At 46.5% G+C, this 12025-nt stretch overlaps 1 protein-coding gene across 1 annotated transcript in view; it reads left to right on the plus strand.

The window, feature by feature from the left end:
• The window catches only part of xpr1a (xenotropic and polytropic retrovirus receptor 1a), an 82626-nt gene extending 72631 nt beyond the window's left edge, over positions 1–9995 (plus strand). The window contains exons 12-15 of the mRNA XM_062556349.1: positions 6885–7051; positions 8019–8158; positions 8551–8772; positions 9769–9995. Of these exons, the coding sequence (XP_062412333.1) occupies positions 6885–7051; positions 8019–8158; positions 8551–8772; positions 9769–9826 (587 nt within the window). The 3' untranslated portion in view covers positions 9827–9995. The remainder of the gene's footprint in view (positions 1–6884; positions 7052–8018; positions 8159–8550; positions 8773–9768) is intronic.
• Positions 9996–12025: the final 2030 nt, after the last annotated feature.

The following is a 12025-nucleotide window of genomic DNA, read 5'->3' on the forward strand; positions in this document are numbered from 1 at the left end:
GTATCATCTCTACTTTGATGACACCCGAAATTCCCAAAGTATTGTATTATTTTGCATGAAATATACATGTTTTGGTACATATTCCCCCCTGGTGCTAACGTGGACATGTCAGGAAGAACGCCATTTATTAGACCCTGAAGCTCTTGATGTTGTGCTGTCCTTGTCGGTGTTGTGCCGTTCGTTGTCTTTACTGTAGTTGGTGTGAAGTGTGTGAGACAGGGAGTCCTAAAGAAGGGAGAGAGAGAGAGAGAGAAAAAAAGAGAGAGAGGGAGAAGGAGAATGAGTGACAGATGTCCAGAATAAGCTATAGTGAAAGGAGAGAGAGAGAGGGAGAGAGAAGCAGAGAGAGAGGGAGAAGGGGAGTGACAGAAGCTCTTCTCCATTAGAGGAGTGTCTTCACCGTTAACTCTGCTGATCCGGTGGATAGGGAGCTGAGGGAGGAGGAAATGCCCAAAGCACATCGGTCACTTTGAACGGCCGCCGCCGCCGCCGCCGCCTGGCTCAGCTCCCGCCTCGCTGCCCACCGTATCTGCACTCCCAGTGACCGCGGCCCGCAGCCAACATTTCAAAGGAGCCAGCCGAGCTGGCCGCGGGCCTTTATTATTTATATACCTGGACAGGCAGACTTATTTATTTATTTTCATAAATGTCAGCTCTTAATCTTCAAATGGGCCCTTTCTGGCTAAATGTTACTCCGCTTCTTTCAATTATTCATGAAATCATTTTTATCCCGATCGATAACGGTGCTTTAGTAATTCCATTCCCTTCATGTTTACCTGAGCGGCTGAGCTTAAGTGGCTTTTGAAAATTAGCAAAGACGTTCATCCAGAACTCCAGAACTCTGTCTGCCAGTTTGTTCCTACCACATGTGCCCCATGTTCCGATATGCTCCGGTATGGTAATTCTGTCTCCGTTTTCAATGTGGAAGGCTTAAGCTGATCATATTGTTTTGTCTGATTTTCTATGTCTCAGCTAACGCGAGTTTGCCATTCAAATTTTTCTAATCGTTCATCTATGCATCCTGTAAGCATTTAACATGGTAGTTCAATTCAGTAATTATTAAATAAAGGGAGAGTTAATGAATATCGACTTGAATATGGAGCTGTTCTGCAAAGCAAGCATGACGTCCACAGTATGCAAGTCTGTCATGTCATTCTCTGATGATCAGCCCACTGCTTCTGTGGTATGAGGTCGTTAGAATGAATGCCTCTGTGGTATGGGTTATGTATTAGAATGACCACTTCTATTGGATGTGGTATTTATCTGAATATATACCTCTAGTTTGGGGAATTTATCTGAATATATACCTCTAGTTTGGGGTATTTATCTGAATTAATACCGAATGAATATCTCTAGTTTGGGGTATTTATCTGAATTAATACCGAATGAATACCTCTAGTTTGGGGTATTTATCTGAATGAATACCTCTAGTTTGGGGTATTTATCTGAATGAATACCTCTAGGTTGGGGTATTTATCTGAATGAATACCTCTAGGTTGGGGTATTTATCTGAATGAATACCTCTAGGTTGGGGTATTTATCTGAATGGGGCCTTGAGTGCAGCTGTGAGTATGTTAGACTGACTGCAGAACAGGAAGTCTAGTGGGGACATTAGCAGATCAGGTGATGTGCTGTGTTCACATCCAGATAGTGTCACTCAGGACAGGGTAGGCTACGTCCTATTAATCCAGGGTGCGTTCAATCAACCTCCCTTTCAGTAGTGGATGGCTTTAGAGGGGGACGTCACGTGTTGATATTTGCTATTCATTCAAACTCATTGGTTGTTTCCATGCATTGTGGCCCCCTACACCAATATCATATTAAAGAATTTACTTTAATACAGTTTCCTAACTTGATATTTCTTGATTCATGTTGAAATGGTTTTGGTTGCATGCGGTGCCAGTGAAGGACACATCAGTGCGTTTGTCGTCTCCATTAGCCATCTAGGCTAAGCGCTAGTGCTTTAGCGGTTCGCATCACAGCACATGCACATGTAGGCAAAGCCTCCGCGGCTCCACATTGGCAACACTGTCACCAATAGATTCCAATTAGCATGTTAGCAAGCTTTTAATAGCCCCAGCTGGGCTGGTGGCGACGCTTGCCAGGTTTGTGGCGTTCTAGGTTTGGCAGTGCTCTACCAAACCTCCATTACTGTACGCTGGCCTGAAATGTCAACCCACTCTGAAAGATCCCCTGAGGGTCTGACCCAAGAGCTCCATTAAATCTGATCAGCTAGACACGGCAGATATCAAAAACCGTCACACACACACACACACACACACACATCAATATATCTCCAATTGAGTTAGAGCATGTCTGGAGAAGGAGTGATATTATGTGAAAAAATGTCCGAGTGGAATTGAATTTTTTTTGGACAAAAAGCAAGAAGAGGAAGAAGTGATTTTGCAGCGCTGTTGGAGCTCTGCGTGAGCAGCCCGGCTAAAGCAGTGGGACGAAATACTAATGAAGCACATAAAAGAAGATAGAGATGTCGTGGGAGAGACCGGTGAGATGAAAAGACAGAAATAGAGAGAAAAAGAGAGAAGGAGAGAGAGAGAGAGAGAGGGAGAGAGAAAATAAGGCAGAGAGGTTGAGAGGAGAATAAAGGGTTGAGAGAGAGAGAGAGAGAGAGAGAGAGAGAGAGAATAAAGCAGGGTGGTTGAGAGGAGAGTAAAAGAGTGAGAGAGAGAGGGAGGGAGAGAGAGAGAGAATAAAGCAGGGAGGTTGAGAGGAGAGTAAAGGGTGAGAGAGGGAGAGAGGGAGGGAGAGAGAGAGAGAATAAAGCAGGGTGGTTGAGAGGAGAGTAAAGGGTGAGAGAGGGAGAGAGGGAGGGAGGGAGAGAGAGAATAAAGCAGGGTGGTTGAGAGGAGAGTAAAAGAGAGGCGAAGAGGAAGATGTCCATGGTGCTGGAGTGATGGGTAATTGCTGGCCCGCGGCTAAAACACGTCTACCTCCCGTGCTGTATTGGGGCGGGCGGGCGGCCATGTTTGGAATAGTGATGAAGGGCTCTGGTCTGGCTGGAGATGATTTTATAACAGCTCCCTCACAGGCCTTTATAGCGGCGCACGCACACACACACACACACACACACACACACACACACACACCTTTTAGAGGGGAAATGAGCTGTAGGATTCACTCAGCGATGACATGCTCGAGTCACACACACCCTGCTGCTGCTGCCGTTACCTCAGAGAGTCCAAAACTGAGGGAGGACGCAGAGTCAGTGTCCCCTGAAATGGTGTTTGGGTCAGTGACTGTGCAAATATCACACACACACACACACACACACACACACACTTGGGTCAGTGACTGTGCAAATATCTGTCTCTCAGAATAGGGGACACTTCAGTCGCATTCAGGTGTTGTATACACATATTTGAATATACTGTAAATACTATTTGCATAGCAGAATATAACATGATTATAAATGCTTTTGGAGTGCATGGTATGGGTGTTAATGTTTTCAATGACATGCTTTGTTTTCCATGTGTGAAGTCTCACTCAGACTACTTAGTGTTTGTTGTAACATATGAAAAGGATGTCAGATGTATATCATTTCCTATGTATTAGCCACATTGTGTATAAGCCGCAGGACAGTGTTTTATGCAAGATAAATGAAACAAAGCCATATTAATACCATATGTAACTGCCCCTGTGTATTAACCTCTTAGCTGAAGAGATAGAGCAAAATCAATGTATAAGCCACGGCTAATAGTTGGGAAATTACGGTAAATTACGGTAGTTGTGCTGTGGGCTTTTTGTTTAGTGGTTCAGAGGAGCAGTTGGTGGCTGATGGGGGCAGTTAAGGAGGGCAGTTATGGAGGGCAGTTAAAGAGGGCGGAGGTTAATGAGTAACGCAACTGCTGCACCTGAGCAGAGAGCAGAGAAGACGAGAGGGGAAAGGTGTTGTGAGGACACCTCAGACTGCTCACACACACACACACACACACACACACACACACACACACACACACACGCACACGCACTCACAGTCCTCCATAGCTCAGAGTGTGATGCCACAACCTGACAGTCAATTGAATTCTCAGTGAAAAATGACTCCTCTCCTCTTTGTATCTGGTGTGTGTGTGTGTGTGTGTGTGTGTGTGTGTGTGTGTGTGTGTGTGTACCAGGGCGCTCTCCGCTCCTCTCGCTCCACATCAGCTAAGCGCAGCTCAGCGCTCATTCCTGCACTAGAGTTGGGATGAAATCTGTAGCGTTAGCAGTAGCACACTCAAATGTGGTGCTCCTGTCTGGACACAGAGATGTGTTAAAAACAACAGGTTGTGTTGTTTTCAACATGTTCGCTTTGAGAGTTCAGAAACCCAAAGTGGGTTGTTTTTCTGACTGAAGCGTTAGCAGAAACCCAAAGTGGGTTGTTTTTCTGACTGTAGGGAGCTCAGTTAGGCCAGATGGGCGAACAGAAGCCACCGCGACTCAAACAGCAAAACAAGAACAACTTGTGTCACTGGTGCTGAATGATCAACAAAAGGATTCATGTCTTGCCTTTTGTAGCAAAAAATACTTTATAAAATGTAATAAAATGATCAGGTTTCATGTTTTCGTATGAGCATGAATTGGTTGAGGGCAGCTCAACAACACTTCTTTATGCCAAGAGTGAGCACCAATTTGAGCAGACAGCAGAAATCTACATGAAGGTCAGTTGTAAGCTGAAGCAGGCAGCACACACTATGTTTGTGTGAGAGCCTTTGTGTTAGCTTCTGAATGAGCTAATCCCTGAGGGGAGCGTACCTACAGTATGTTCCCCACATCCTATGTTCCCCTTGTCCTATGTTCCCCACTTTGTATGGGACCGGGGAACATAGGACCCTTTAAAAAAACGGGGGACATATGGAACACGGGGAGCATAGCGATGATCCCCCGAGTGTGCGTACTGTATGCCAAAGCCATCGACAGCCGTTGACTTCCATGTTAAAGCCAGATTAGAGCGGTCACGTGGTTAGTGGGTAGCCTCAGTAGTCCCTGGTTTACTACGGGATTGACAGCAGCGATCACGTTAATATTTACGGTAAATTCTCGTAATGAAAATTACTATAAACTGCATTTCCACATACATATATTACTCAATGAAAATGCATTATTATGCACACGACCATAAGTCATGTAGAAAAGTCTTATTATAACACCTGAGATATTCATTCATTCTCAATGGGAATAGTTCCTTTCAACGACCATGACATACCGGATGTGCCGCCATTGTTTGTACACGGGAGTCAATGGTAGTGTCGCAACTTTGAGATATCGATGGCTTTGCTGTATGCTAAGGGTGCTGTCACTGTGTGAAGCCCTTCTGTGTGATGCCTGTCATGACCTTGCCATGTTGAGAGCTCTGTGTGGTTAATCGGAGGGTATCGACCGGGTATCGGATTCCTGACGCCTCCGTCTCTGGCTGCCATGTTCCATAGAGGACTGTGTCAGCATGGGAGTGGACATGACACTGGGCAGCCTATAGTCCTGCAGGACGCTATATAGGAGAACAGGACAGGACTCTGGGCAGCCTATAGTCCTGCAGGACGCTATATAGGAGAACAGGACCCTTGGCAGCCTATAGTCCTGCAGGACGCTATATAGGTGGACAGGACCCTTGGCAGCCTATAGTCCTGCAGGACGCTATATAGGAGAACAGGACCCTTGGCAGCCTATAGTCCTGCAGGACGCTATATAGGAGAACAGGACCCTTGGCAGCCTATAGTCCTGCAGGACGCTATATAGGTGGACAGGACAGGACACTGGGCAGCCTGTAGTCCTACAGGACACTATATAGGTGGACAGGACAGGACACTGGGCAGCCTATAGTCCTGCAGGACGCTATATAGGAGACCAGGACACTGAAGACCTTATAGTCCTGCAGGATGCTATATAGGTGAACAGGACAGGACTCTGGGCAGCCTGTAGTCCTGCAGGACGCTATATAGGTGAACAGGACAGGACTCTGGGCAGCCTGTAGTCCTGCAGGACACTATATAGGTGGACAGGACACTGGGCAGCCTGTAGTCCTGCAGGACGCTAGATAGGTGGGCAGGACAGGACACTGGGCAGCCTAACTCATGTCAACCATTTCAACGGTATGATTTGACATGCAGCATCGTGGGTACAACAACAACTATGCTGTGTCTATTGGAAAGAAATGTGTTTGGAAAGAGAGGTATGAAATGATGACTCTGAAACGATTAAACTAAACAGCTCTTTTGCTGTTTTTTTTGCAGACATTTTAGTAGACATTCTAGTCATTTGAAATTCAGAGAAACACATTTATTTAAACATATTTGTTTAAAAAATATGTTTCTCCACTTGATCCATATACAGACATTTCGTGGAGCTTTCACATTCACTAACTAAAAAGAGCTTTGTGTCGGTGTGTCCTGCGGTGTGAAGGCTTGAGAACTGTGCCTGGTGTGTGATGGTGGTCTCTGACGTGTGTGTCGTGTTCCTGATGTCTGGAGGCAGATATGGCGTGTCAGGAGCTAATGGGCTAATGGTGGGACATAACGAGAGGGCTTATGGATGTTAGTCTATATCATCAGACCTAATGAGCCAGCTGATTGTGTGTGTTCACTGGAGGATGACGCTCTCGCCCATATCTCAAGGAAAGCCTTTGATAGCAGGGCTCCCTCTGCTGGAAGAAAGAGGAATAACTGCAGTCTGTTTTTCAGCTTTGTCTTTGTTTTCCTTCATAGTGAATCTGTCTTCACTTTAGCATTTTACATAATTACCATTTACTGAAAATGACCAGATCATCATATTCAATGGAAAGCTTCTATTTATTGGGAATTGTGCACATTTTAATTTTAAAATAATAATTTTATTCCACCTCTCCTTCCGGTCCATCTGTTGACGTCTTGATGTGTTTTAACCCTCAACAGAGCAGGGCCATGACGACGCGGACGTCTTCTTCTACCTGCTCATCGTCTTCTCCAGCGTCAGCTCCCTCTACACGCTGATCTGGGACCTGAAGATGGACTGGGGCCTGTTCGACCGCGGCGCCGGGGAGAACACCTTCCTGCGCGAGGAGATCGTCTACCCACACAAGGTGAGCGCTGGGTCAGATTTACCCACACAAGGTGAGCGCTGGGTCAGATTTACCCAGATTTACCCACACAAGGTGAGAGCTGGGTCAGATTTACCCACACAAGGTGAGAGATGGGTCAGATTTACCCACACAAGGTGAGAGAGATGGGTCAGCTTTACCCACACAAGGTGAGAGAGATGGGTCAGATTTACCCACACAAGGTGAGCGCTGGGTCAGATTTACCCACACAAGGTGAGAGATGGGTCAGATTTACCCACACAAGGTGAGAGAGATGGGTCAGATTTACCCACACAAGGTGAGAGCTGGGTCAGATTTACCCACACAAGGTGAGAGACGGGTCAGATTTACCCACACAAGGTGAGAGAGATGGGTCAGATTTACCCACACAAGGTGAGAGACGGGTCAGATTTACCCACACAAGGTGAGAGATGGGTCAGATTTACCCACACAAGGTGATAGATGGGTCAGGGTGAGAGAGATGGGTCAGATTTACCCACACAAGGTGAGAGCGCGTTACGTTACGAGACGGCTGTTCTAATGTGACCTTTGACCTTTAGGCCTACTACTACTGTGCCATCATAGAGGATGTTTAAAGGCTAAACGGCTGTTTTAATGTGACCTTTGACCTTTGACCCTTAGGCCTACTACTACTGTGCCATCGTAGAGGATGTTTAAAGGCTAAACGGCTGTTTTAATGTGACCTTTGACCTTTGACCCTTAGGCCTACTACTACTGTGCCATCGTAGAGGATGTTTAAAGGCTAAACGGCTGTTTTAATGTGACCTTTGACCTTTGACCCTTAGGCCTACTACTACTGTGCCATCATAGAGGATGTTTAAAGGCTAAACGCCTGTTTTAATGTGACCTTTGACCTTTGACCCTTAGGCCTACTACTACTGTGCCATCATAGAGGATGTTTAAAGGCTAAACGCCTGTTTTAATGTGACCTTTGACCTTTGACCCTTAGGCCTACTACTACTGTGCCATCATTGAGGATGTGTTGCTGCGCTTTGCCTGGACGCTGCAGCTGTCTCTGTCCACCATGACGACGGCCCACTCCATCTCCGACATCCTGGCCACCCTGCTGGCCCCTCTGGAGGTCTTCAGGTGAGGAACACACGCATAGAGCTCACCTGGACACACACACACACACACACACACACACACACACATAGACCTCACGAGAGACACACACACACACACACACACACACACACATAGACCTCACCGAGAGACACACACACACACACACATAGACCTCACCGAGAGAGACACACACACACACACACACGCATAGACCTCACCTAGACCCACACACACACAGATAGACCTGATGTTATTGTTGATTTGTTTATCTAATGGTGATGTTATTGTTGATTTGTTTATCTAATGGTGATGTTATTGTTGATGATGTATCTAACGGTGCGGTTATTGTTGTTTATCTAACGGTGATGTTATTGTTGATTATCTAACGGTGCGGTTCTCTGGGCCTGTTCTAGGCGCTTCGTGTGGAACTTCTTCCGTCTGGAGAACGAGCACCTGAACAACTGCGGTGAGTTCCGCGCGGTGCGGGACATCTCGGTGGCGCCGCTCAACGCTGACGACCAGACGCTGCTGGAGCAGATGATGGACCAGGAGGACGGCGTCAAGAACCGGCAGGGCAAGAAGACCTGGAAGAGGAGCTACAGCCTGTCCCTGCGCCGACCCCTGCTCTCCTCCCAGTAAGGGTCCCTCTGGTTCTCTCTCTCTCTATCCCTCTCTATCCCTCTCTCTATCCCTCTATCTATCCCTGCTCTCCTCCCAGTAAGAGGCCCTCTGTCTCTCTGTCCCTCTCTCTCTCTACCTCTATCCCTCTCTCTACCCCTCTCTCTATCTCTCTCTCTACCCCTGCTCTCCTCACAGTAAGAGGCCCTCTGGTTCTCTATATCCTTCTCTCTATCTCTCTCTATCTCTCTCTCTCTCTATCCCTCTCTCTACCCCTCTCTCTCCCTCTCTCTATCTCTCTCTCTATCCCTCTCTCTATCCCTCTTTCTACCCAGTAAGAGGCCCTCTGTTTCTCTCTCCCTCTCTCTATCTCTCTCTATCCCTCTCTATCCCTCTCTCTATCCCTCTCTCTATCCTTCTTTCTACCCAGTAAGAGTCCCTCTGTTTCTATCTCTCTCTCTACCCCTGCTCTCCTCCCAGTAAGAGTCCCCTCTCTATCTCTCTCTCTATCCCTCTCTCTATCTCTCTCTATCTCTCTCTCTATCTCTCTCTATCTCTCTCTCTATCCTTCTCTCTGTCTCTCAGTTTCTTCTATAGTATCTATCTACAGTATCTCTATCTGTCTCTCTATTTGTCTGTCTCTTCATCCCTCACTTCCTCTCTCTCCATCTCTCTTCCTCTCATTCTCTCTTCACTTCTCTGTTCCTCTCTCCATCTGTGTTAGTCTTTCCTCTCTCTGTTATTCCCTCTTTCCCATTCTCTCTCTCCCTCTCTCCCTCCTTCTCTCTCCATCCCTCCCTTTCTCTCCCTCTCTCCCTCTCTCTCCCTCTCTCCCTCTCTCCCTCTCTCCTACATGGTGTTTATCAGTCAGGCAGCATAAGCGTGTGCTGGGCCTGGTGGCAGTCAGACAGATTGGCTTTTCACACTCACACTGAGTCTCGCCACAACACCTTAATCTTCTTCTTCTTCCTCTTCCTCTTCCTCTCTCCTCCATCTTCCCGCTTCTCCCGCAGATCCAAGAAGGACACCAAGGTGCTGATCGAGGACACGGACGACGAGGCCTTCAGCTGAGCGATGGTCGCCGCGGTAGCTGGCGCTGTCGGCGCGTCCGTGTGGGGAAATACTCATCCTCTCTCTCCTGTACCCCTGACCCGCCCATCACAGAGCTGCCTCATCACACACCACCTCCTCCTGGACTCATAAACACACACACACACACACACACACACACACACACCCACACACCTATATACATATACATATACACACACACACACACACACACACACACACACACACACACACACACACACACACACACCTATATACATATACATATACACACACACACACACACACACCTATAAACATACACACACACACACACACACACACACATAAACAATCAGGCTCAGATACATATACACTTTTTCTGTCTCTAACTATCTTGCTCTCTCTTCTTCTCTCTCTCTCTTGCTCTCTTTCTCTCTCTCTCTCACACGCACACACACACACACACACACACACACACACACACACACACACACACACACACACACACACACACACACACACACACACACACACACACACACACACACACACACACACACACACACACACACACACACACATCTGCAGATGCACCCAGACATGCAAACCTAGGGACAGTGGAGACAGTAGACCATATGAAGCACAACTCCATATTTGGACATATCGGGACAGATCTACTGTCAAATAATACACTTGCACACACACCTTCTGATGACACATGCACACATATTTTCAGACATTATACGCCCACATACACACACACAGGCACTTCTTGGGATTTTTCTCCAAGTATTTTTTAATCAGACTTTTTAAATCATGTTTTATCTCTCTATGTTAGTAATACTTTTGTGTTTGTATATTTATTTGTCATGACATTTTTATTGAAGATGCATAAATCAAAATACAGAAATAACTAAATGACTGTTTACAAACCTTTATTAGGACTAGCAGAGGGAAGACTGAGTGTCCGTAGGCTTGAGATATAGAAACAGGTAGCTGGGTAGATCTAATTCAGCTCAACTCAGATTGCGTTCAGGTACCTGCGCATGTACATGTAGGCTGATTGAACCTAAGCAGATGTTGTTTTGTTTTTCATTTAGCTGAATGGTGTTCCTTGGTGCACTGGTCAGAAATGTGCATATAGGAACTATAGGAAGAGCCATGACGTCTCAAACCGCATGTCAAACTGCAGGGGTGGGCAGGGTCTTTGTATATATGTTGTTGTTGCTGTTTTTCATTGTCATGCATCAATATCATGTTAGTAATCACATTATAATTTTATTTATTGTTTATGAGGATGGCCGTGTCCGGGACGTCTGTGCATTGAGTGGGAGTGTAAACCTACAGGCTCAGTAAGCTCAGTACCGTTGAAGAGCAGTGTGTGTGCTCTTACGAAGCGTACCATTAGGTCCTCTTTAAGCTTTACCGTGTGCTCTTATGAAGCGTAACATTAGGTCCTCTTTAAGCTGTATGGTCATGGAGTAGGTAGTGGAGCTGTGAAGATTGTTCATATATAGTTATGTCTACTGGGCTTAATGGCAGTGTCCGGTTACAGCGGGCGCGGTTAAACACTACTCCAGAAGCCATGGGAAGATCATCATACTGCTTTTGTCAGTCAAAATTGTCAAAATGATTTCTGCAGTGACTGGTGCCAACAAATGACTCAAACACTTTGATAGATTGACTGTGCTGAAAGTGTACTTTGATAGATTGACTGTGCTGAAAGTGTACTTTGATAGATTGACTGTGCTGAAAGTGTGCTTTGAATGACAACATTTACAAAGGGGCCAAAGCTGCGCAGCCAAAGCTCCACCCCTGGGTGTTTACGGTTTCCCATCGTAGCCGTGCTTAGCTCTTGGCCACCCTGGACAGCACTCTGCAGTACACCGGCTCATCTGGGTGTTTACGGTTTCCCATCGTAGCCGTGCTTAGCTCTTGGCCACCCTGGACAGCACTCTGCAGTGCACAGGCTCATCTGGCTCTAGAGGGCATGTGAGGTGAAGCTCATCGGTGATGGTGCTACGCCAATAACAATGGGATTGAATTGTGGGGACCAATTAGATTTGCGATTACTGTAGCCATGAGCCTTCCTGATGGGATATCGATGTGGAACTTTGATGCAATTCCGACACCACTGTGGCGCGGTTGTTTTCCTGTACTGGTTTTTATTCATGTTAAAAGCGAAATCCTTCAAAGTCCATTTGTCACGGTACGAAT

This window comes from Sardina pilchardus, chromosome 15, assembly GCF_963854185.1.
Source record: "Sardina pilchardus chromosome 15, fSarPil1.1, whole genome shotgun sequence".
Lineage (NCBI taxonomy): Eukaryota > Metazoa > Chordata > Actinopteri > Clupeiformes > Clupeidae > Sardina > Sardina pilchardus.